Source organism: Haliotis rufescens, unplaced genomic scaffold, assembly GCF_023055435.1.
Source record: "Haliotis rufescens isolate VD_foot unplaced genomic scaffold, xgHalRufe1.0.p SCAF_9, whole genome shotgun sequence".
In the NCBI taxonomy this organism is placed as follows: domain Eukaryota; kingdom Metazoa; phylum Mollusca; class Gastropoda; order Lepetellida; family Haliotidae; genus Haliotis; species Haliotis rufescens.
The window spans coordinates 5,202,355-5,230,266 of NW_025964383.1; the positions used below are offsets into that span (position 1 = coordinate 5,202,355).

The 27,912-nt window shown below is 41.3% G+C and overlaps 1 protein-coding gene across 1 annotated transcript in view; it reads left to right on the forward strand.

Annotated features, from left to right (window-relative positions):
- LOC124151455 (thialysine N-epsilon-acetyltransferase-like) overlaps positions 1-25,505 on the forward strand; it is a 142,802-nt gene extending 117,297 nt beyond the window's left edge. The window contains exons 4-5 of the mRNA XM_046523936.2: positions 12,096-12,241; positions 23,492-25,505. Coding sequence (XP_046379892.1) covers positions 12,096-12,241; positions 23,492-23,659 — 314 coding nt within the window. The 3' untranslated portion in view covers positions 23,660-25,505. The remainder of the gene's footprint in view (positions 1-12,095; positions 12,242-23,491) is intronic.
- Positions 25,506-27,912: the final 2,407 nt, after the last annotated feature.

The following is a 27,912-nucleotide window of genomic DNA, read 5'->3' on the forward strand; positions in this document are numbered from 1 at the left end:
TCCTATCTAGAACATTTGGCACAAGGAAAGAGATAGATCCAGGGATAGACAGGAGCGACTTTCTTTTCATACATTGTCTACCTTTTCCCAAGTAGACATTCAACCCCTCTCAGGATCGATATTTGCCTCTACAGTCAGCAGAGCAACATCATTACCAATCTCCATTGTATTGATATTCACTACTACGGTCAACTGATGACCTTAATACCCCTTTCCAAGGCATTGATATACTACTTTAAGGGATCGACATTTAACTGAATGATATTGTTACCCCTCTCCAAGGGATCATCATACTACTTCCAAGAGATACACATTCCCCTTTATGATGTGTAGAGGATCGTAGGTGTAGATGGGATCGAGTTGACACTTCTCAAGTGTCAAAGGCTCAAAGGCATTGCCTGAATCAAGATCAACATCCCCCTTCATGGGATCGTAATTCCCCTCACAGGATTGTTTTATTCCTTTGCAATCATCAGAAGATAGCTGGCACAGTCAGGATCATGATCAATGATGATACGACAGTCAGGATTGGAATGGTGATCATTGCCCTCGTTTATATGACCTTGTTAAATTAGGATTATCTTGGACATGTTGTTTCTGCTCAAGGTCTTTCAACCAATCCTGCTAAGACTGAAGCTGTCTGAAATTGGCAAACCCCATCAAATATCACCGAATTGAAGTCATTTCTGGGCATGTGCAAATATTATTGTCAATTTGTGAAGACTTTGGCTTCCATTGCATCACCCTTCCACAAACTTTCAAACTACGGAGAGAAATATGTATGGACTGCAGAAGGTTTCTGATAAGAACTGATCATGGCTTTTTGAAATGGTTATATAATTTCAAGGATCAGGACGATCATGTAGCAAGATGGAGAGAATCTTTAGCAGAATTTGATTTTCGATTTCAACACAGTCTAGGCCTGAAACATGGAAATTCTGATGGGCTGTCAAGAAAGCCTTGTTCACAGTGCCATTCGTTTTTCTTGAGGAAATTGCTGATCTCAACTGCGTACTGAGTGGTACAATAGATGGACAAACAGAAAAGAACTGGATAGAGAAGCAACAAGCAGACAAAGTATTGAGAGAGTTATGGAGCTGGGTGAAGAAAGGGCATCGGCCATACTGGAAAGACATTCACAATGTGTCAAGAAAAACGCAAGCACTCTGGTCTGAATGGGACTTAATAGAAGTGGTGGACAGCATTTTGTGTTGCAGATGGGAATCAGGTGATGAAAAGGCTAGAACCAAAGTATTGTGAATTGTTCCAGAATGTAGTAGGAAAGAAATAATGAAACTTTGCCACGACAACCCAACATCTGGACATTTAGGACATAAACACACACTTGAGAGAATAAGAACCAGATTCTTTTGGATAAGCATGAAACGCAGCGTGAAGGAATGGTGTGGTAGTTGTATGCAGTGTGTGTAAAGGAATGCTTGCCAATCTTAAAAAGCACTGTTAAAGGAAGCTAACCCAGTTGTACAACCACTAGAAAGGATTGCATTAGACATTACAAGCCCACTGCCAGATACAGAAAGAGGTAACTGTTTTATTATGGTGGTTATGGACTATTTTACAAAGCATGCCAGATCAGAGAGCACAAACTGTCACAAAACATCTTGTGTATGGGTTTGTCAGTAGATATGGAGTTCCGAAAAGGTTTACATTCTGACCAAGGGAGAAACTTTGAATCACTTGTATTCAAATCTATGTGTGGTTGACTTAGTATCACAAATACATGTACAAGTCCATATCACCTGGCATCTGATGGAATGGTGGAACGCTTTATAAGGACTAAGGGAGATATTTTGAGCAAGTATGTTGCCAAAAGTCAATGTGACTGGGATGAACATCTGCCTCTGGTGACAATGGCCTGTATCTCAAGTGTACACAGTTCTTCCAAGAAAACATCAGACTACCTTGTTTTTTATAGAGAAATCAATCTACCAATATATATAATGTATGGACTAACAGGGGAACAGGCAAATGTGGATGAAAAGAGGAATTTTGTGGAAGAAATGGAGTCCCGGATAACCAAGGCTTATAAAATAGTCAAGGAAAATGTACAAAGATCATCCCAGTATCAGAGTATTATGATCGCAAAGCTCATGCTGAACCATTTCAAAGCAGGGGGCCAAGTCTTACTTTTCTGTTCTGCAGTACAAATCAGAAAATGCCATGAATTGTATCTACATTGATATGGACCATATCATGTACTTACAGAGCTTTCTGATGTGATCTATAGAATTCAACATGTATCCGACCATAAGAAGATTAACGGAAGTTAGCAGCTGTGGTCCTGTATTTCCCAGCAGTCCTCCATTAGAGGAAGGGAGAAGACTGTGATCACCCCCACTGTGGCTGAAAGACAATGTTCAGTGAACTGTAAATATGCTATGTCTACAACATGTATAAGTACATGCATTACCCATTGTTCATAGTGTGAACATGGTCAAATGAACAGTTTTCATAGAGTACTGTGTGACATCAATGTCTTGTAGTTTTTGTGATTATTTCTTTGCACCTTAAGATGAGTGTTATATGTACAGTGATGTTAGTGAATGTGAACTCTTAACTGTTCCATCAATCTTGTTCTTTATTTTTATTATTATATTAAGTTATGTGTTTATGTGTGTATGTTTAGGCCTACACACTACAGACATAGTTATTTACTTAGTCAAAATAAGCTCATAAGAGAATATCTTCATGTAGGTTACTCAAGACATTTTAATCTTTGTCACTAGAGCTGTTGTACATACACAATATTTTGATATCTCACGAGGATGTGAGCAATGTTTCAAAGTAGGGAGTAGTGTTAAATGTTAAAAGTTAGTTCATAAATAAAACGAGATCTCACGAGAGTGAGGCGCCATCCAAGGGAGTGATCGCATTCGATGTTGCCAGGTCAACATAACTGGTAAGTAATGTTCTATGTGATAGTATATGTGACGCAAGGGAGGTAGGTTGCTGTGGGGATGACGGTTAGATGTAAGTCTCGTTGTGAGTGCTGCTGTGTGCGCACGTACATGAATTGTTGTCAAATATATACCTGAATAAACCACCTTGACTTAAGACATCAATCAATCATTTTATTTCCAATACATATAGGCCACAAGCATTTGTGTACAAAAGTTGTGTCATCTGGGCCATATGCCGATCTAAAACTCCTATCATTTCAGAGACATTGTGACTAGATCGCCATCGTTTGACCTCCTATGCCTCTACATCATTCGATGGCAGTTGTGATGATAGTTAGGAACGGGATTGGGAGCAAGTGTATCTTTGTTCTAGTGAGGAGCAGCAGGCTTATGGGGATTGTATGGAGCTGAGGGATCGGTCGATGGATAGGCAGGATCGTCCTCCTTTACCTGTTTCAGGATCACCAGAGTCTATTATTGGCATTCTCTGAGTCTGATATTCAAGATTGATACACATAATATCTACTGTCTTTAGTGAATATGACTTGCATTAGTTCATGACACTTTATCAACATGATGTTTCTACAAGAGTACAATTGCCCTCACTGAGAAATCGTTCAGCCTACATTGAATCTACATGGATTTAACATGAAGTTTGCTTGTTTGTTTGTTGTATAATACTGCATCCAACTGTATGACAGTAGTCTGTAAATAATTGAGTCTGGACCTAACAATCCAGTGATCAACATCATAAGCAGAGCCTGACCACCGATCTCGTTAGTCACCTCTTACAACTAGCAAGGATTGTTGCTGGTCTCAAGATGGAGACTCTCGTCTAAAAGGAAAGATCGTCACAACATAAGACCACTCAATGAGAGGATCAACAGGGTTTGCAGTATATTTTATCATTGATGATCACTATCGGGAATGTTACCCCACTCAGGATAGACATCATCGAGAGAATGAGGATCATCTGGATCGTTTGTCAAACTTTCACCAGTACGATTGGCAGAGATGCAATGAATGCATGAAGTATCAGGAAGAGCAACTTGCTAATGTACCGGTCATGTCACGTCTTCTGCAGGGAACTGGCTGCATGTACTGGCTGCGAGCCGTTAGGTGCACCTTACAGGTTGTTTGCATGATTATTTGTACGTACTGCTGTAGCTGCGACAGTCAGGCGTCTGACAATATTGATTTATACATCAAAGTGACTGGGTCATTAGCTATTCTTCATATGCTCCCAATGATCTCTATGTACCTTCAAAGCAGTTTTAGGTAACACTGCCACTCTTTCACATTGTCACCATCACCCTTTATCATACGATCATTCATCCGGGGAATTATGAGTAGCCTTGATCTACAAGATGTAGCTTCAACTTTCATAGTGCTTTCAACAACTGTTCCTCCAGAAATATGATCGTAAGATCAAGACATGAGGCAGTTCCCACCATCAGTGCCTAGATGATCGATTTGTGATTGCTCTTATTAGATCTACTTGTGGCAGGGCATTGGTCAGCAGAAGAACGAAATCTACACATCAACAACTTTGAATTCAAGGCAGTTGTGTTTGCAGTTACACATTGAAATTCTATAAACATCCTGACTGATAGTTCAATCAGACAACATATCAGCTGTATGGTACATCAACAAAATGGGTTTGACGAAATCTCCATCGCTCTTGAAGACAACAATCCAGTTCTTTCAATTGGTAGATTTCTTCACATCAAGTACGAGCAACACACATTCCGGGACATGATCGTAGATGCCCTATCACGGCCAGATCATCCATCCCCGATGGAACGGCAACTCAATCCATAGATATTTCATGAATTTGCCTACACTACCAGAAACCGGAAGTCGATCTGTTTGTGACCAGATACAACAATCAACCACAGAGATTTGCCTCGCCCTGCAAGAACTCATGGGAAGGACTAGATGCGTATGCATACCCTCCTACCTCGGGTACTTCAAAAGATCTCGGACACAAACGACTTCAGCTGCTTTTGGTAGCTCCCTTCTGGCCAGCAAACATGGCAGAAAAACGTCCACTTCATCTTCCTCTATGATCAAGGGGCGATAGGTGTGGTTAAAGTGTTTGCTCGTCACACTGAAGATCCAGGGTTGATTCCCAACATGGGTACAATGTGTGAAGCCCATTTCTGGTGTCCCCAGCCATGATATTGCTGGAATATTTCTGAAAGCGGCGGTATCCAGAAACTCTTCATCTTTGCGTTTGGTGCATCTCCAGAAATCCCCAATTGCATATTCCAGGAGAATGGCTCAGACAATCACTGATACACATCAAACTACCACAAAGACTCTTTACGATCACAAATGGAGGTCTTTTTTTTAATGGATGTCATGTGACAACCCTCCCAAACTACAGCAGATAGCAGAATACTTTCAACTCCTGAGATCTTCAAGGAAGTTGAAAGGATCTACACTTGCTTCCTATACTAACCGCCAAAAGAAACGCGAACCATAGACACATATGATGTACATTAAGAAGATATGTTTCCAATGTGTACCACCGCTTAATGACAAAACTAACAATCAGTCAAGTGTTACCACAGAGTGTCTCTATTCTTATCACGATTTATCACCCATATGGGAACAGAGATGCTGGGTAGTATTTTTTCTGTAACCTCCCTAGGGAGGTCACAACAGTCGCTTAATCCCAACTGGCTGTTTAAGAAAGCCTGTAATTTCATTGCCGGAACTACATTTTCCCATTCATCATGTTCATTCATCTTTTTCCACAAACATCTCTGCCATACGAGACTTGTCATTTACAACATAAAGCATTCTAAAAACTATAATATTTATTCAAACAAATGAAATGTCGTTCACAAATGTTGTTTACGATAATTGAATACACGAAAAACATAAAAACTGATTTAGATTTGTAGATTAAATTTGATTGAATAAATCATCTGCTATACCTGCATATAAATCACAATGGCGACATTGTTGTCCCCGATAAAAGTGAACGATCTTTTTCCAACAACTCCCAGATGCAGGCCAGCTTGGCACTAACCCACCGGAATCCATATTAAACACTCTATGGTGGAACAATACAAATTTTTTCTGTCTACAGTCAATAACTCCACACAGAAGAATGACTTGGGGGGGATGTTCAGTTGAAACGAGATTCTGATAATCACGAGTTCATAGAGTATATTGAACGGCAATCCAAAACCAAAAATGGAGACGACCTACCGATGTTCATGCTGTGACACCCAGGAGTCAACCTCACGACCCCTCATGTTGTCCAGGCAATGTGTATAAGGTGTTTAGGCAACTTGAGACCCAGCAAATTTTCGGGGAGTGAAGATTCATTCTATCTCGCAACAAACACTTGAGGGTGTCCCAAATCTGGCGAATCCTGGTTCAAAAGGCATCCAGTTGGGAAAAACAAACTTGGTGCATTCATGAAAAACATGGCTTCCACAGCCAACCTTTCATCTGACAAAAGCATAAGTAATCACAGCACTAGGAATCACATGATAGAATCACTGTCCAGTAAGGGCATTCCATGCCACCAAATAATGCACGTGTCTGGGCACAAAAATATACATTCTATAAACACATATTCACGAATCACTAAAGATCAACACCGTGGTATCTCCAACATTTTGTCCAATACCAGTGCACACAGTGACCCCGTCAAACCACTTTCGGATTCCACTAGGCCTATGTCAATCAGTGGCATCCCAACCATTGAACGATCTTCAAATTTGTATGCTGTTCCTGTATCCGCCTTGGTACAAAAACACGATGTGATTTCTTCACACTCTCAGCCTGTTTTCTGGCCCGATCTATGGCAACGTATTCAAAGTAAATATTTGCAAGCCTGCTGAGTTGGACATTGGATCAACTGCCCCCAAACGTTGGTAGATTGGTGACATATCTTCAGACTCAGAATGAACTCTTGCTAAAATGTTCTTGGTTTATGGACGTTTACATTTAACTTTCATGAAAATGCTGCATAAACACTCTGGCCTAGATCTATCAGTTTAAGGTCAAGGCCACATCACATTCCCAGCTCAAAAGAGTCTGTCAAATAAACCTTACTTGTTGTAGAATCAGTTGAGACAGTTTGCTGTTGTTGAGAATGTGCACTTGGACAAAAGCTTTGGTTATCTTTTTGTAGTCAAGAGAGCTAGTGACTTTGAAGTGACTGACGGCCATGTCCGCCGAGAGAAACTGGCAAACAGTTTGAACTACGTGTGTTTGAATTGTGTCTAAACAATAATGCCACGTCATTTTTTATTCATTGTTGTACTATTTAACATTAATCAAACTGTATATTTTTCGCCAAAATTCATTACATTACATTCATTGTTTGATTGGCATTGCTTAGAAGTTGACGCAGAATCTTAGTGTTGAGTGTAGACTGTGTGTGATCAGGTAAAATTCCACGAATTTGATGCCGTTTCACATGCGTATGAATATTATGAAATGCGACTTTGCCTCTGTTATAAGAGTAAACTGTTTCTTGTCTTTTTAGCTTCTTATTTCAAAACTCGACGATGGGTAACAAAAACAATAATTTACAAGTGACGAGGAATGAAGGATTATGTTTCCCAATTGAAATGAATGTTGAAAGTCCCTCGCCATAGCTCGGGACGTACAACTTTAATTTCACTTCGGCCAGATAATCCGTCATTCCTCGTCACTCATAAATTATTGTCTATATGCTGCACATGATTTCCAAACTTAACACACTAATCCTGCACGAGACAAGTGGCGCTTCTTCTGTCATCGTTCATGAGTGTCGGTCCACACAATGTAACAGTATGTTCGTTTGTGCATCGAACCAATCTAATATCTCTTGAATATGAGTAATTCTTCATATATTAACCAACATGTATGGTATTGGAGTTTCTTTTGTCGGTAAGTATATTTTGCTGGTATTAACTCAGTAATTCCCAAGACTACATCTTCGAAGATTTCCACTTTTGCGGAACTTCAGACCTTGATCAGGTCGTACAAACTAGCTGATGAGACGTCTCAATTCCGGCCTCCATCTTGGAAGCATAACATCATTCTACTCCTCTTATCGTCCGAAGATTATGAACCATTTGCAAATAAAGACTTCAAATGTGTCTTCTTTAAACAGTGTTTTTGTTGGCTTAGCGACTGCAGCTCATGTCAGCAAAATCCATGCCCTAGATGTTAATAGGGTATGATTCTAAGGATAGCCCAACAGCTTATTCACTGTTCCTCTACTCTCCTCGATTCTAGGCTCAGATTATCATGAAGACCTCAAGGATCTACCTTCAAGCTTCCAAACCTCTACAACGATTATGTAAAAGGTTATTGATCCCTTTGGCTACAGCTGCGACGGCTTACATTTTCAGGACCACAGTGTCTTTCTTGCTCTGATTATTCTGTAAGCTTATACTTTCATGGGTCAACCGCCCCCTTTGGCCTCCAATCCGCATGAGATGTGTACAAGGGCAGTGGCATCAACGATGGCTCTACACAGCAACTGCACTTTATCAACGATAATGAAGTTGTTGTTGGAAGTCTGTCACAACGTTTGCTTTACACTACCTCAGTCTCATATGTACAGAGATTGCACTGGTTTGGACCACTTGTACTGGCTCAACAACTGACAGTTTCCCACCAGCGCAGATGATGAAGGACTGGCCCCACCATACCAACTGTTGGATAAATGCACAGTGTAAGATAGGATAAGGTTAGAAATTTCTAAATTTTACAATAAATTGTATATTTATAAATACTTATTCGATCTGTCACACTAAATGCCCATCCAACCATCCCTGCATCACACTTACACAAGCCTGTACAATTTCAAAAGAGAATAAGTTAGCTTGGGATGTCATGTGATAACATTGCCACCAGGGCACAGCCTATTGTTGGTGATGTTAGCCATGGAGATGGCTTGGATGTGTTGGGGTTCGTTGTTTCATGAAGCTGTAAACATGGTGGGTCATTTAGGAGATAAACCTACTGTGTTTTGAAATTTGATGTAGTCCCACTGTAGAATAGATACCTCTTTCTTATAAGTTTTAACTGAGCGCTATGGGGCTCTCTTGCAACGCGTAATAACACAGGTGCACAGGTCCGCAATTTTAGAACATTCCCAAAAGTGGTCACAGGTAGTTATATATGTAACAATTATTACTAAAGTTCAAGATTAAAAAAACCATAGTCGTGAGTAGTTCATAATAAGTGTTCAAAACACAGTTTTTCAAAAGAAATTGACAAATAACACTCCTTACTTAGTCCAAAGAGATGTTTTAATTTACACCAAACTGTTGTACACTGTTGTACACTGTGGACTGACTGTCACTTCTCAGAATTTTGTGAGAGAGGTCATTTCTTGTAAATAAAACATGCCATCATTTCTATTGTAGGGGTGACGGGTAATAGAAAAAGGTTTTAAAATGCTAAACGAATATATTTCTACAGCAAACTTTATGAATTAATGTTCTATTATACATATAACATGTGTAACTGTTATTAGTTAGTTAGCAATTAACCCCAGTAAACAATAATAAAATCAAAATAAATGCCTCTCCACCCCGAATTTGGATGTGGCAGATCTTGACCTACATCAACATTAACGGGTAGATTATCTGGGATTGATCGAGCCTGCTGGTACATCCATATGATTACCAATGTGACTGAGTATGATTGAACAGCCGCTTTTTAGGCTGCAGACGATCCGGATATTTTGAAACGAGGCATCTGCATGGTGTGACCTATTAATTTCAAGATTTCACGGATCCAAAGCCAAATAGTGACAGAACTTAGACATTTGTGTCGCAGAAATAGTGGATCGTGTATGATTTTCTTAATTGTGCGTTTTCTGAAATGAATAAGCATCAAGTTTGATAAGCTGTCACTTCAGTTGGGACATTGTTTTCGTGGACTTTTGAAGGGGAGTGTTTTCTGATGGACTTTCAAATCCCCTCCTGCCAAATTCTAACAGTGGCGGTTGACAGAGATGGCAACGAATATCGATCAGAAAAAGGTTTGTAAACAACATGTTGTCATGAATAAAGTGTTTTCAAACAATTTTTATGATGTTATATTTTACTTTAAATAGCTTAAATTGTTCCGATCAACTTGGGGGCACTCACTCTTGTAAGGGGGTACCCTTCCAATCACTTGCTTTGGGCTATTTCCACTCATCTAGAGTGTCCTTTTCTCCCCCAAGTCCAAACCAGAGCTCAGGTCGCAGCCCCGGTCCGCAGACCACCGTCCGAGCCGCCGCAGCGGCCCCAGGACCCTTGCCTAGCTCTCGGTCGTCCCTCTCCTTGTAATAAGCTAGCACCAGAGCTCAGGTTGCAGCCCCGGTCCGCAGACCACCGTCCAAGCCTCATAGCGGCTCCAGGACAGCACCTAGCTCTCGCTCAGCCCTCCTCTGTGATAAAATCAGTCAGCTCCCAAGTTCGTGCCAAAACCATTATATGTATGTGTTTGTTATGATGTACATTAAATATTTTTGCATTCTATCTCATTGCTTGTTGTGTTTGCACAAAATGATAATTTAATATTGTGGTTTGTGCAAATTCAACGTATTTTGTTTTCTACATGCATGTCCAGTGTATTATAAAATTTATTCTCATGTACGTGTTTATGTTGCGCTACAACTATCCCTCGTAAGGTTTCAAATTCCCCCTCTGCGCATGCGCACGGGAGCCTTTTGACCCATAAGCCCCGTGTCTCTCCATTCCTCTCCCAAAGCTAGAAGGACAACAACACTCGCTACAAAATTGCCATACCCGCCAGCCCACCCTCTCTTCACCGGCTTAGGTGCTCACCTTTGTACCATTTTGCTGCTGCTTTGTAAATATGTACAGTTTTTCAATTTTGCCTTTTATTGTCAGGGGCTGACTGATTGGCCTATCATTGGCCAGGCTATTTCCACTCATCTAGAGTGTCCTTTTCTCCCCCAAGTCCAAAGCAGAGCTCAGGTCGCAGCCCCGGTCCGCAGACCACCGTCCGAGCCGCCGCAGCGGCCCCAGGACCCTCGCCTAGCTCTCGGTCGTCCCTCTCCTTGTAATAAGCTAGCACCAGAGCTCAGGTTGCAGCCCCAGTCCGCAGACCACCGTCCAAGCCTCATAGCGGCTCCAGGACAGCACCTAGCTCTCGCTCAGCCCTCCTCTGTGATAAAATCAGTCAGCTCCCAAGTTCGTGCCAAAACCATTATATGTATGTGTTTGTTATAATGTACATTAAATATTTTTGCATTCTATCTCATTGCTTGTTGTGTTTGCACAAAGTTATATTTTACTTTAAATAGCTTAAATTGTTCCGATTCTGGTCACCATAGAACATTTCTCTAACAGTTTCATAAACATTTCATTTGTATGCAAAAGGTATGCCTTCATTAAATCTTTTAATGTCATCATTGAAGCAGTCTGGGTTGCGGCCTAGAATGCTCCAAACATCCGATATCAAACTACCGTATTTCCTCTATTTGATGCTACGCTGTCTATTAATTTCATGAGAGCCCTTGACTCAGCTTGTATTAGAGACCTAGCTGGTATTAGAGCCCAGCGTGTATTAGAGGAAATATAGATATGTTTTACAGTTCATATGGGGGAGTTCGGCAGCCATTTTCTATGAATCGATATGTAGGCTATCTTTGTATTCATTCGCACATTTTTTGTGAAAAGGGTTAATATATTTGAAAGGGGTTTCAGTAGCAAAAAGGAAACCTCATTTTAACCAATCAGAATCAAGCATTCATCAATGTCATGGTAGAATTCCACACAAGGATCTAGAAAGAAGGGGAAATGCGCAGTGTGAGATAAGTATTTATTAATGTACAGTTTACAAATTTCTATTTCTAACACTACTTTTGTTCATCAATGCCATTGGGTGAAGGAAAGAATCATATACAGATAGTTACAAATTTCACTAATCGGTAAAATGAACTATGACAGGTCCTGACTTTCACATGTCTGGACGGGTGAAGTATGGTAATGTGACTAATCAGTCCTGACCCAAGGAAAACGGCGAGAGCGACCTAGCATCCTATTGAGCACATGATCACATGGTTTGACATTTTTAATTGTTTGTCACTCGTATCATTTGTTTCAGCGTTATTTTGTTGTGAATTTGATAGAATATATATGATTAAGAGATCACTTAAAAACAGTATTACATCTTACTGACAATTTGTTTCAGATACTTCACAACTGATAGGCTATTTGCTTTACTTTTGGTCATATGCTACATTCACTGGTCGTGTGCTCTATGTTGAGGATCTCTATGTCTCTCAGAACAACAGGAGGAAAGGTGTTGCATCAGCTTTGTGGGCATTTGCAATGAAGGTACAAACAGTAACAGTAAAAGTATAATATTCATTTATTTGGTTTGACTCTGAACTCACTTTAACGTCATATATGTATTTTCGTTAGTTGTTCATCTGTCCATCCATCCATCCATCCATCCATCCTTCCATTAGCACTGAACTTAAGGCTTTTCATCCTCACATCTACTGGACATATCAATAACACAGTTCTTTTGAAAGAAAATCATTGCCACATATATGAGGACACACTTTACAGATTGCATTTGGAGGGTAAATTGAGCCCTGCAAATGTTCAGGAAGTTCAAACTTCCTTGCAGGTATCTTTGCAGTATTAATTACAATATTACAAAGTTAACAGCAAATGCACAATATCACAAACTGATGCTCGTTCCACTCCTGTGTTGAGTTCTTTGTGTTAATAACAGCTGCTCAAACCATTATGATGACGCCACTTAATCATTGTTGCAGTTGATTCTGATCTAGGAATTCTCATGATTTCTCTGTTACTTACTGTGTATTGTTTCTTTGTTTCTGTTTTAGGGTTATAATCATGATTAGGACAAATGCTATCCATCTTAGCTAGAATTATAGTCTGGGAGCTAATAGCCTTCTTCAGGCTCCTTCAAATAATAATGTTCCAAAAAAAATGTGACACATATAATGGCATATAGTTTCTACATATCTCTGAGCTTGAAAATTTCAAAAGTGCCACCGCAGGAACTTATCTTTGAGAAGAAAGCCAACCTGTTTTCCTCAGAAACTGATATATATTGTTTTTAAATATTTAGGTGATGTACATGAGATATTTCTTCATAATGAAGTTCAGAAATATGAAATGTCAACACCAGAGAACAACCAATCTCGATTGTCTGCCGAAACAGATTCCACTGAGCCTAAAAGGCAAAATAGTGGTGTAAATTATAGGAATAGATCACTGAAAATCAGTTACTTACACTTGATATCACATACCATAACTCTGTACCAGCGCATGACACCTTCGTTACCCTCCTGGTATTATCACTGCCACCAGTGTGCAAGATGCCATTACAAGAATTTTCAAAATTTTCTCTCCAACCCCAACTATAGTGCGCCAGTTAAGAAAGGCACAACAACCAAAAAACTTTGGATATTGAGACAGTAGTTTTACTACAGCAATCATAACACACAAAGATGGCAAAAGTTAACTGCAAAGATATACACTTGGCATCTTCCTTATGAGAGGACTCTGGAGAACACTGATCTTGAACAGTGCTAGCGGTCTCTACTATTTGACTAGTAGGTTTGTAACAGTCGGACCGTACGACACAATATGATGTGCTCCTCAGCTGTGAACCCACAAATTTCAGAATGTTACACCAAGCCCCTGTTGAGACAACAAGGTATATGTAATGCCCGTGTGGCCATCTGTGTGGCGATATGCAAGATCTCCAACAGAACACTCTCAGTTGGAAGTATCTTCCACAATGGAGCATAGGATCTCTTTAAGTGTGTTTTTATTATTGAAATGGGTTCCGTCCGTCCGTGCACGTGTGCATGCGTCCATGCGTCCCAAAATCATTTCCGGAGCATAACTCAAAACCCATTCAATACTTTCTTAGAAAACTTTGCATGTCTATCAGACTCATGCTGAACTGGTGCCTTTTGCTATTTAGGAGTTTTATAAATTTATATTTTTTACGTTTCCATGGCAACAAGTTGGATTTATGTTTTAATATAGGGTGGGTTCACTTATGGAGTATAACAAATAAACTGTTAAATATTTCCTTGCCAAACATTGCATGTCTATACATAAAGCACATAATATCAAATGGCACCAGTTCAGTAAGGAGTTTTAGAAATGTTTATTTTAGAATTTCCATTGCAGCTGTTTTGACATGGGCTAAGAGAAATGTTGGGTCAGTTACCTGGTTTGGGACCATATAGATGACTTCGTCGACTATACGCTTGTTTCTCATGAAGATCATGTTGTTGGATTAAATCCACATCTGAGATAGGAATCTGTGATTGGGTGAATTGATCTCTCTGGGTCAACATTTCAAGGGACGAGAGGACCCTTGACTAAATTTAAGAATTGAGGTGGGCAGCAGGTGTCAGTGAAAATGTGGAACCACCAACCTGTTGCACGGCACCTTCAGCAACTGGATTCTTGTTGTGGTTCTTTGCTCTGCCAATCTTCAAGCATTAACCATGTTGCCTCAACAATCAATCATCAAGAAGAGATGTGAAGCCTGAGGTTGGATCACCCCGTATGACAGTTTGGGGCCCAGTCAGGGACTTGAGCTAGATGCACAACTTGATGAGCACATTATGCAGAGTTTCATGGCATTCATCTGTTATCAAGCACGCTGCAGTGAAGGATGTAACACATTTTCTTACCACAAGAACTAACTGTCTTTCTCTGTCATAACATCTGCAACAAAGAGGAGGCCGACAGCTTCTAGGGGATCAACAATTGCTTTTCCATGACATGTTTCTTCTGGGACAGGCATGTGATTTTGTCAATGTCAAGGACATAGAAGTAACAGTGGACAGCAAGTTTTAGACAGGTTTGGTGGTCTCCCGAGCCATGATGATGTGTTCCCTTGTAGGAGCTAGTGGTTCATTCTGAGGCACAATGTCTGTTTCTTAGATGGGTAAGTCTTAGGTCAGAGCTCTCGGACTTGATTGCATTCCATGCAACTCTGTTTGTGTAAGGTAACCTCGCATCACCACAAATAATATCCCGAGTAGAGAGAAACAGTAGATACCTCAGTCCATTGGACAAAAGAGCACATTTGACAAGATTTGTTTGTACAGCTGGGAGCATTTCTGCTGGCACATTCAGATGGGATGTTGGCTGTGCTGGATAAATGCCGTACTGAAGCATGGCTGACTGAGGACACAAATGCGGAAACTCTTGGGCTTGCAGGGAGCTCACCACGACAAGAACTGGACACAAGACTTGCTGTTAGTAAGGATACAACACTTATGAGGGTGGATGTAAGTGCGGACTGGGAAAATTTGAAGTCTCCTACGAGATGATCTTGATTTATCTTGTCCTGTGACTGTTGGCCAGCCTGAATACTGTCAAGTGAGCCAATACTGGAAGCACAATTAAGCAAACACGGGCCAGTACCTTGTAAGCACTTATGAATATTGTAGATATCGTATACAGGCTGCCTCTGATTGTGGCTTGTCATATCCATTCAAGTATAGTAACTGAGGATGGACTGATGAATGTTTTCTTGGTGGCCAGGTCAAGGTTGTTGATATACAGTGCATCGAGGATATGGCGCGAGTTCGTCAAAGCACTAGAAGGGAATTGGCTCAACAATAGGGGTCATCTGCAAGTTTAGCAATCATACCCACCTGCTGGAAATCACCCAAACCACAACACATGAGCTGCTCAAGTACTGTTTCAGACCCTTGCATATCCATGGCACTTCTGGTATAAACAATGACTCCCTTAAAGGGGTTACCATGCCACAATATTTCATAGAGGCCTTCAATAGGTGGATTTGGTAAAATGCAAGTGTCAGGTCTGTGGTGATGATGTCCTTCCAGGACACTATCAGTCTCTGGGTAGAATCCACATCTGGCACGATAGAAGGTTGGGGCATACAGTAGCAGCCCTCATCAGTGAAGGCTGTAACCAAACGAAATCCGCCATTGTCTTTTTTCACATTGAATGAAGGGTTAAGGTATTCAGCAGCTTGTCCCTTATGCTGAGGAGGTCGAGGTGAGTGGGGTTTAATGCTCAGTGCAAGATTATTGAACTAATATAGCAACGTGCATGCATATGTGTGTGGCTGCTCGTACTAGTTCGGACTGATGTTGACCGTCAAGTACCATCTTTTAACATCTTTTGGTATGGCGTGTCCAGGGTTTGAACCCATGAGCTTTAGCTCTCCAGGCAGATGCTCTATCCACTAGACCACAGAGGCTGTGCTGGATGAACTGGGCCCATATTGACAACTGCTCACTCGCCCTCAGGAAGTTCTATCTATGGCAGGGGTCGGTCCTCCTCTGTTGATCATCAACATGGCAGACGGTAAGAACTAAGGGAACTAACTGTTAGTCTATACCTACGTGGATCAGAGACAGGGATGGAATGCTTACCTGGTTTATCAAGATACTTACTACCAGCGACCTGGATATCCGTACTCACCAAGTTTTCCTGACTACCGCTTTACTACCGACTACTTTTGTTCTCCACTCCGCCATCCTCCTTTGGAACGTCCCTTATATGATGACAACCCTCGACCTTCTCTAAACCTAATGATCATAGTTCGTTGGGGAATAGGAACATCAGCGCCATTCCCAAAGCCGATCTTGTTAAGTTCACAGATCACGGGATCACATTCCCACCTGGTTGGCTACTCCAGAACCTTGTCCACCTATCTTATCTACGAGTTGGGATCACCATGATCAACAGCAGAGTACGAAACCCTTGTTTGACTCCTTCATGAAAGCCATCTCTACACTATTACTTCAATGTTTGGGAACTCTGTCGACCTCTCAGATACGGCTCCAGTTCCGGTTACCTCCCATTCAGTCACTCCATAACAGCAGGGACCCATGAAGATCTGGGGTAGAATAGGTCTTCAGCAACCAAAGGCTTGCCATGTAAAGGGACTATGCTTGTCACAAGAGGCAGCTTACGCAATCGGGTGGTCAGGCTCGCTGACTTGGTTGATGCATGTGTATCCCAATTGCATAGATCGATGATCATGATCTTAATCGCTGGATTGTCTGGTCCAGACTTGATTATTTACAGACTGCCCTCATTTAGCTGGAATATTGCTGAGTGCGGTGTTAAACAAAAAACAAACAAACATAACTGCAGTCCATCATTTATCTACCACCAGCCTTTACGACCGAAGGGGTCATGGGAGGCCCAGTCGTCTAAGACACAGCGATTCGCTGTGCAGAGTTGCGTCCCTTGGGCACACCGAAAACCTATGATTGTGTGTTCGAATCCTGGTTCGCCCAAATTATGTTTCTAGCTTTGTCAGCACCATACCCGTGTTCGTGGGTTTCACCGAAGTGGTAAACGTCTGAGACCTGCATCACTTCGGACTTGCCTCCCACATTAAGCTGACACACTGATAAAACTGGAATACTATTAAAAGCGGCTTTAAACCCCACTCTCACTCAATCACTTTACGACCGACAGCCTTTGAAACTTTTGTCGCGTTTCAACTCCTACCTCAGCCTCACCTCAGCAGATCACTGAGTATTTACATCACCTGCGTTCAACCCACATTAGCCACCTACCTCAAGTCTATTAAGTCTGTCATTGTAATATTCTCACGATTTGGGAATGATTTGTAGCACTTGAACTAGCCCTAGGCTGTTGCTGCCTCCGACGAATAAATAATGGAGAACGACATTCTGTGTTCCATCTTGTATTTATTGCCATAAATACACGGGTGGTACATCTGGTAAAACAGGGGGTCCCGATGGCTAGGTCGCCAAGGGAGATTACTCTAATATGTTATACACCATCACAGCCGCTAGTGGCATAATGCAGTATGATAACAATACATCCCTTTTCTTATAAAAAAAGTTGGACACATTAGCAGTAAGTGAACTACAGAGCACAGAAAACGACTACAAAGAGTAGACACTTGATATTGATTATATTCAATTACTTCAATGATGCTTAACACTTCAAACTTGAATTACAACTAATAAATCAAAGGTTGTCAATTCTTGACTGTAAATTCTAACTAATATTGTGAAGTGGCCTACATAGCCTATCAGAATGACACTGATCCAAACTTACTGTGGTTGACTGTTGTATAGTCTTACAATCATCTTGAGCTAAAACTGGTAAAAACTACACTGAGGCAATAACCTTGGGTTTGACAACCCGACCCGAACAAGTGATATATTGATTATTGGCATTGTCAATAACTTTCTGGGGACTGTGTGTTCGTGATGGGATCGGTGATGTTACAGGGTCATCAGAGGGTTTGACCTCAGCTGTATCACAAGTACAGGTAACGGCTCTGTCAGTCTGTGGAACACGTGGTAACTCACTACTTGTGACATCAATGTTCATTTCAGGTATGTCATGCTTTTCACGTGTCTTTAGTAGGTGACGTCGGTTGCGACGATATTCCGCTCCATCGCCAGTGCGAACAGTGTAAGACCTGGAATTGTGCTGCTTTGTGACTACTGCAGGTGTCCACAAGTTATTGTGTTGTCGTACACGAATTGCTTCTCCTGTTTTAAGGGGCAACAGGGGCTTGGCAGCAGTATCGTAGTAGTGCTTTTGTTTCCTCCGACTTGCTTGTAGTACTTTCTGGTACTGAGAATGATCAACAGATCCAGGCAAAAGTTGATGTTGGGTACAAGGTAATGTGGATCGTAATCGTCGACCCATGAGTAGCTGAGAGGGTGATAGGTTTGCCTCCATTGGGGTAGTACGGTACTCTAGAATACCAATGTGTGGATCTCTGCCATCTGTCTTCGCCTTGGAAAAAATGCGCTTGATTGTTTGGACAGTTTTCTCGGCAAGACCATTTGACTGTGGGTAACGAGGGCTTGATGTCTCATGCACAAAGTCCCATTTTTCTGCAAACTGAGCAAAGTCTTGTGAGGAGTACTGGGGGCCATTGTCAGATATCACCTTATCCGGTATCCCATGTCTCGCAAATACATCTTTGACAGCATTGATAACAGTGGTGCTTTTGGTGCTGGGTAATTTGCAAACTTCAAAGTACCTGCTATAATAGTCGACAACGACCACAAAATCATGGGTGTCCCATAAGAAGAGATCTGTGGCCACGGTCTGCCAAGGACGACTGGGAATGTCATGTGATATGAGGGGTTCCTTGTGGTTAGAGTTTCTTCTCTCTAGGCACACAGAACAGTTGAGTACAAGACTTGTGATATCATTCGACATTTTGGGCCAAAACAAAATGTCACGAGCACGTCGGAGACACTTTTCAACTTCCATGTGTCCAGTGTGAATTTTGTCAAGCATACTTGTCCTCAGGGACTTGGGTATGACAATTTTCTGGCCCTTGAATATGATGCCATCCATGAAGGCAAGTTGGTCCCTGAAGTTCCAGAATTCAAGTATTGTCCCTGGGCATAGCTTCCTATGTTCAGGCCAACCATCTATGATAGTTTGTTGGAGCAAGGAGAACTGAGGGTCAGCTTCTGTGGCTCGTCTAATATCCTCCATCCTCTTCTCACTGACAGGAACATTTGATACTATCATATGGACATGCGCGTCCATACCTTCTGAAAGGTGCGGGTAGGTATCAGGCACTGACTTGCGTGAAAGTGTATCAGCTACTACTATTTCCTTCCCAGGTCTGTGTTCAACTGTGAGGTCATACTTTTGTAGCTGCAACATCATACGCTGTAACCGAGCAGGGGCGACAGCAAGAGGCTTCTTCATGATAGAGATGAGAGGTTTATGATCGGACTCGACTTTCACATGCCGACCATAAACATACTGGTGGAAACGCTTACAGCCGAACAGGATAGCAAACATTTCCTTTTCGATCTGTGCATAATTGACCTCCGTGGTGGTCAAAGACTTAGATGCATAAGTGACAGGCTTCCCATCCTGTAAGAGAGTGGCACCAAGACCATACTTGGATGCATCAACTTGGAGTGTTAGATCCTTGTCTGGGTCGTAGTAGGCAAGAACTTGCCCAGGTGTCTGTGTGATGATATCCTTGATTCTCTGAAATGCTGTGGACTGAGGATGATCCCACACAAACTCAACGTCTTTGGGAAGGAGCTGTCGCAGAGGGCTGGTGATCTCGGACAGATTAGGAGCAAACTTGGCTAAATAATTAACCATTCCAAGAATTGTTTCCAATTCAGAGCGGTCAGGTGGTGGATTCATTGAGCATATAGCAGAGACCTTAGCTGGGTCCGGTCTGAGGCCTTCAGCACTCAAGATGTGTCCAAAGTATTGGATCTCTGTGACACCAACTTCAAGCTTCTCTTCGTTAAGCTTAATACCTTTGTCACGGGAGCGGGAAAGCATGTTCCGCAGGTTGTGATCATGCTCCTCGGGAGTACTTCCATACACCAGAACGTCATCAACTATGGCTGCAACCCCATCTAGTCCCTCATAGCACTCGTCAATCCTTCGCTGAAATTCATCTTGTGCTGAACGTATCCCAAAGGGTAGTCTAAGAAATCTGTAACGTCCATACGGGGTGTTGAACGTTGTAAGAAATGAAGATTCCTCATCCAGTCTGATGGCCCAATATCCAGATCGAGCATCGAGTTTAGTGAAATAACGAGCCTTAGAGAGGCTTGGAAGGATGTCTTCAAGTGTTTTCATTGGGTAGTGTGGACGCTGTATAGCACGATTCAGGTCCAATGGATCCAAGCATATGCGCAGTTTCTTTGAGTGTGGCTTTTCAACGATTACTAAAGAGTTGACCCATTCAGTTGGTTCATCAACCTTTGTGATAATGTTTGACTTTTCCATCCGATCAAGTTCGTCTTTGAGTCTTTCACGAAGTGCGACTGGAACTTTTCGTGGTGGGTGAACTACAGGGATAGCACTCGGATCGATGTGTATCGTACATTCACCTGGAAAGAGCCCAATGCCCTCAAACACATCGGCATATTCTGCAAGAATGGTGCTCTTCTCAAGAGGTTTTCCAGATTTCTCACTCGATCCACAAGTATCAACCGCACAGGTAAGTTGGATAAGCTCCAATTCAAGGCATGTTTTGAGACTGAGTACAGGGTTTGATTCCGTCTCTACAACGTAATACTCAGCTGTGAATTCACGATCATCAATCTGACAAGGTAAGCTACATGTACTGTGAGTTTGAAGATGTGTACCGCCATACGCCATCAACTGTTTGGGCGGTTTACTGAGTACAGTTGTAGTGCCAATTTTGGGGAATAATCCAGCTGGTATGATATTTACCTGAGACCCTGTATCTAATTTGAATTCCACTGGTATGCCCTTAATTCCTACCTTCACAGTAACAAAAGCCTGGTTAGTATCCTCAGTTTTGGAGTGGACACTGTCAACATCACTAGATGTATCCACGCTATCAATTAAGTCTATGAGAAAGTCTGAGTCCCCTGAATCAAAGCGTTCATCTGTCACAACCTCATTGACTTTCACTGAGCGACACACAATCTTGAAATGATTCCACTTTCCACAATTGTCACATTTTCTACCTTTGGCAGGACACGGTTCACGCTTAGAATGTGATCTACCACAGTTTCTACACTGACTATGTGTTTTGTCATCACTGTTTGATGATCTTCTATTTGGTGTGTTGTGGGGTTTTACAGGTTGTGATTTCTGTCGGGAGTAATGATACTTTTTGTGTCGATGGGAATTATCACTGGCTGAAACTGTATGTACCTCAGGGTTGGCCATTGTTTTCAACTGTTCCTGAGAGTATTCCAAACTTTGTCCCATTTGAATTGCTTTCTCGAGTGTCAATTTCTCCCCTTCATTTATCAATTTTGCACGAAGTTTAGTAGATGATGTGCCGAACACTATGCGGTCCCTCACCATTTCATCAGATGTATTAAATGCACAATCTGTAGCTAGCAGCTTTAATCTAGTCACAAACTGATCAAAGTGAGATGACCCCTGAACTTCGTTATTGAATTTGTACCTTGCGAAAACAGGATTCAACTTTGGCTGGACGTATGCTGCGTAGCGAGTGTAGTAAGTTTGAAGTAACTTTTTGTCATCATCAGAAATGCCTGTCCATGTATTGTAAACATCTCTACCTTTTTCTCCCACCCAAAGTAGGAGGTATGAGCACTTCGATTCTTCCGACTTTTCCACCAACGGTCCGTCGAATATCAGTTGCACCTGCTGTTTAAAACGCCGCCACGCATCAGGCAGGTTTGATGCTTCCCAGTCCATAGATAGGGTGGGGATTCCGGAAAGATCCATGACTCTGACACCATGTAATATTCTCACGATTTGGGAATGATTTGTAGCACTTGAACTAGCCCTAGGCTGTTGCTGCCTCCGACGAATAAATAATGGAGAACGACATTCTGTGTTCCATCTTGTATTTATTGCCATAAATACACGGGTGGTACATCTGGTAAAACAGGGGGTCCCGACGGCTAGGTTGCCAAGGGAGATTACTCTAATATGTTATACACCATCACAGCCGCTAGTGGCATAATGCAGTATGATAACAGTACAGTCATTGCCACCACTTCAGGGGCAAAGGTTTCCTCGGTTGCAGAACTACAATTGCTCATCCGTGAAAACCTCTGCCTGTGCCCAGTTCGAGCGATTCGACTGTATCTACATGCGTCCGCCCCCACAGTCATTCCTGGAAGAGACTTTTCATTCGCTGTCGACTGCTTCTACATCAGAAATTTCCTATCCTTCTGGCTCTGGCTCTGCATCATCCTTCACCGGGCTGCCTCCACCTACAACATCCAACCCTCATGAGACTCAAGCGCTTGCTTCTACCATGGCTCTACACTACACAATCAAGGAAGGGCGCTTTTGGAGTCTGATACAGGTTTCGCATCTCACTACCTTCGCAACATCACGGACGTACAAGGGCTCCACAAGTTTGGTCCGTTGATATTGGCATAACTGTCTCGCCCCAGTTCATGCAGATACAACTGTTATACATCGGGATCCTTGTGGGTTACAATTGTATATACTGAATAAATCATTGAACGTTTACTTTTGTGTTATGTATTTTATATTGTTCAAGTTTTCCCAGATCAAGTCCCGTTTGGAGGGTGGATTAGCTTGTCTGTAGAGTCTTTTTAGTCTTCATCTGCGAAGTCACCATTAGCTGCGGCGGTTCATAAAATTAAGAACGGCGTACCGAACCTATATTCCACTTTCTTCCGCTTTAGGTATTTGTGATGTTGGGTTTTGGTTCGAAGGTCCTTGCCATGGATATTGTCGATCGTTCCTCTTCTTGTCTGGGTTCGCTTCATGCAATGTGTTTGATAACCTTGACGAAGTGTTTTTAATAACAGCAGCGCCAAACCTCGCATCTCAATTCCTTTAGCCTGATAGCTCTGTGAAAGAGAATGAAGTGGCAGAGGTATGCATGTGGTCAGTTTGAGCAGGCTTGCCGTGCATTGTCCTAGCAATTTGATGTTACCATGGAGATGCAGGGGGTGTTGTGCTGAATGTTTTGATTTCATTTTAGGGTGTGAGATACAAAAATCCCAATCATTCAGCATTGACTTTATGGCACGATAAGAGATACTCTAGATGTAAATTATTGGTCCATCCAATATATCAAATGATCTCCATTTGAATTTGATGAATTGTGACTTTCAGGTTGCTGTGGCCAAGGAGTGCAGGCGCATGCAGTGGGTTGTTTTAGATTGGAATACAGATGCAATTAGATTCTATCAAAAGATGGGAGCTGTGAACCTGAGCAAGAAAGAAGGATGGCTTATATACAGGCTAAACGAAGATGATATCAAAGCTGCTTTAACTCTGTAGTGCATTATGGCCAAGCTTGTATACAGGATAAATACCACGCTACTGGCAGAGACCGGCAACAGTCATCAATTTTCATTGTCTTTGAAATTATTCTTCCAGGCCTCAAAGTTTAATGTTTTCCTAAGGAGTTATTGGCTCCTAACATTTGTTTTTAAAGAGCCAATTTGAAATTCAATTCCAGGTGAAAAATGAAGGAGTCAAACTTAAAGATTATGGTCAGTAATGTATAATAAGCATCTCTAATCCATCTAATTGCAGCAGTACCAGTTCCTACCATTGGTGTAACAAGCTATGTTGTTAACTACATTGTTTAAAATACTTAACAAGATAAATTTTTACCTCACAATTCCCATGTTGATTTTTAGATTTTTTTACAATCAGAGTTTAGCTCAATTATTAATGTATTGTATCTCTGTCTCAAATATTATGCAGTTAGTAATATCTGATGGATAGTACCAAGAGAAAAATACTGTTTATTGGCATCACTTGACATTTTCATTGCTGGTTTTTAGTTTTTTCAATATTTGGGGGTTGCATGTCACTCCTTTGCAATGTCTAGGTTTTTCTAAAACATGTTTGAATCTTGAATACTTATTATCCCTAGAGCATATATTATCTCACCAAGGACAATCTTGCGCTGTGATACATTTTACACAAATGGATATATTATGAAAGTTATGACATATTCAAATGAAGGTCAGCTAGCTTTTTTTCAGTCACTAAGTTTGGGAAAAGCTATCTTTCAGCAAGATCAACATGGTTAAATAATTAAGGGGTCTAAAATGCCTTGAGCTATATACACTGCAAGGAAATCAGCGGTAAAAGATTTGCTTCTGCCAAATGTTTGCCTCCCAGTCATATGTTGTCCTTGATTAATCTTCAAATGTCTAATTTAAATATACCATAAGTGTTTAATTTAAATCATGTAACATTGAGAATGAGGCTTTCCAATGGTAACACCTCTAGAGCCTATACAAGTATTTGTTGCTCTGACAATTAACTTAGTAGTTCACTGAAATAGTAAATGAACAGTTTGCAATTGAATCTGTTTTTGTGACTTGAAACTGGGACTAGGCAGCATTAGAAATTGGCACCAGTCCTATAGTCCTTGCCCCAAATGCCCAATATGTAAGGCATCATAAGGACTTGTGAAAAATTGCCATTATTAACGATTTTGCTATATGTTATCATAATAAGGACTAGTGGACTAAAACAGTTAGTTTCTATCGCTGCTAGGTAATTTTTGTTATCAATCATATTAGGTATTGATAGTTTTCTTTGGGTATTCAATATATCTAAACTCACTTGAGTCAAGTATTGGGATTTTTTTAACCAATGTGTACCATAGATATATAATTTTTTAAATAATTCCAATTAAAGTAATGTTTCTAATTTGTATCTCTTTGTGTGCTTCCCTTCCTTTATAACATCTCACATAAACTAAATAACATTAAGTGAGACAGCCTTTTTATGCACTATTCACTGCAGGAGAGATGATGTACAGGTAATGCTTCATTTGATCAGTGAATGATGGCCTGTAAAGAAGTATGGATACTCAAATGATACATTAGGTAATTACGCAGTGTTGTTATCCTCTTGTTTTGTTTTTAATTTTCCATGTGTAATTTGTATGGAAGCAAGTTAAAATTATTTGCCGAACGGTAGTTTATTTTTGTGTGTAAAATGTGCTGCTTATCTGGATCTCTTTTGAAATCAGATTCCTGTAGAGAAAATGCTCTTATCAAATAAGAACTTCCCTAATCATGAAGGATGTAAGTCTCAATATCAGCAAAATAAATTTGATGTCTGATTCTTTGACCAGCTGTTGAACACAGTCATACTAACAGCTACAAATTGTTTTTATCCATCTTCTGATAAATAGCCACTGCCTTACATGCAAGGGAACAGTATGTAAAAAATTATTTCAAGTCTGTTTAGAAATGATTATGGGAATGATGATAGTCCCAGACTGAGTGAGCTTTTTCCATAACCTGTTTGTCTTGAGGCATCTGGGACCTGTCATGCATTATGAGAGCATAGTGCCAGAGAGAACTAAGGGCACCACAATAAAACTGACAGTATTAGGATGAGTGAGAGGATGAGGTGATAAAAAATATTATTTGTTATGCCAAGCAATCGTCAGTCTCATGGAGGAAAGTCTTCACACTGCTGAGATAGATTGCCCTACACAATCCTCACCATTCGTGCCGGTTCCAGATTCGAAGCCAAGGCTTGGAGCAGGTTCCCACTATGTCCACTGACTCCGAGGTCACCACGACGAAATCTAGCATCTTATGCTGGGTCTCAAGACGATAAGGGGCGGTCGGGTAGCCTAGTGGTTAAAGCGTTGGCTCGTCACGCCGAAGACCAGGGTTCAATTCCCGACATGGGTACAATGTGTGAAGCCCATTTCTGGTGTCCCCCGCCGTGATATTGCTGGAATATTGCTATAACCATACTCACTCACTCACTCAAGCCGTTAGGGGAGGAAGAAGTTATTCTGCAGATATTGGCGTATACAGGGTGCCAGGGCCCTCCACCTTAGCATGGAAGCACCACATTCTACCATGGCTGAGTTATAGGTCACCTCTCATCAACCAGTCAAACGATTACATCGGGAACTTGAGAAGTGATGGAAGACTACCACTTTCCCAAATGAAAAAAGCCAAATGTACTGCACTCATGATTGCCCTCCACCAGACCCTTCCAGTATGGATGAGGACTTCTACAGACTACACAAGTTTGCACATATGACACTCTCGATGCCCTTATCTAATCCTCGTTTTTGAAAAACAAGCACAACAAGGTAGTGGAGGAGGTGCACAGGTTACCACACTGGCTGCTACGTTTGAACACGCTGAATCTTTGTGATATGGTATTTAGACTACCCATACAGAAGAGCATTGCAATAATCCAGTCGAGATATGACAAAAGCCTGAATGAGAGATGCAGCCACGCGTGGATTGATGTGTTTCCTGATGAGACCAGTATTTCTTATATTGTAGTATGCCAGTTTGCAGACGTTCTTCTTTTCTTGATCTTTTCCCATTAATATAGACTTCAATGAACAACCACACCTTGTTACCCGGGCAGAGGGTCGTCGATTCCATCTTAAAGGCCCGATGCTAGCAGCAGCCTCTGGGTCTATTAAGACACTATTGGACAAGTGTGCCATATGGGAACTGGAGAATACTGATCATAGCAAAGGCTCCTATTCTCCAGTTTTCCTGGTACCCAAGAAGAATGCCACAGATAGGCACATGATCTTAGATTGGAAAGTTCTCAACATTTACATCCACCAAAGTTTGAGATGGAATCAGTACGGAAACATTGCACAGATTCCAGCTTAGTCCCTGAAAGTATTGTTACCTCAAGATGGTGCGGATATTCACTAATGTGGTAGATCGGCCAAACCACACTATTCGATGGTTGATGTCATTACATACAGAGGAAGATTTCATCTTTGTCCCATCCAGCTCTGGATGAACTCAGTATGGCCGGCAAAATATCGATATCTTAGCACCTTTCCCGTCAACATTTCTGAAAGACCTCACTTGTTTGACACGCTGGGAGAACGTCATAATGGGTATTCCACTCGTGTTTCCAACACCCGAACAACACTTATTAATGGATGGTTCCAACTCTGTTTGGGGAGCGCTTATTTGGACAGTCAAACGCTACAGGATCTATGGCAACCTTGTGAAGGGGGTCTTCACATCAACAGCCTCAAGATGAGAGCAATCTACTATGCACTCAACTTGTGGAAGAACCTCTTATCCATATCCTTGATACTTGTGGCCACACAGACAACACCATGGGGGTAACTTACATTCAGATACAAGGGTGGACCAAGTGATGTCATGGACTTCACAGGAGGAAGGGTTATGTGGGATCCAGACCGATAAGCGAAAGGGCCATCTAAGTTGGATAACTTTTGCCCAATCCCGTTGAACATATATGTCAATAAAATATGTTTAAAACAAAACAAGGTTTTGATTGAGGACATCACAAATTGGTTATTTGGACACAAGATATAACTTTAATTCTATGGAAGTTTACCACATTTTGTACATCCTTGGCATTTTTCCCAAAATGTGAATGAAATCATGTACATGTAATATTGGTCAAAACAACTAGAATGGTGTTGTTTGGAACTATTAGGTAACCCCAATTATTGAATTTTGTGGTTAAATATTTCTCTTTTAGTTCAGTAGACTGTTAGCTATCCAGGGTTTTTCTAGATGTCAGGTATA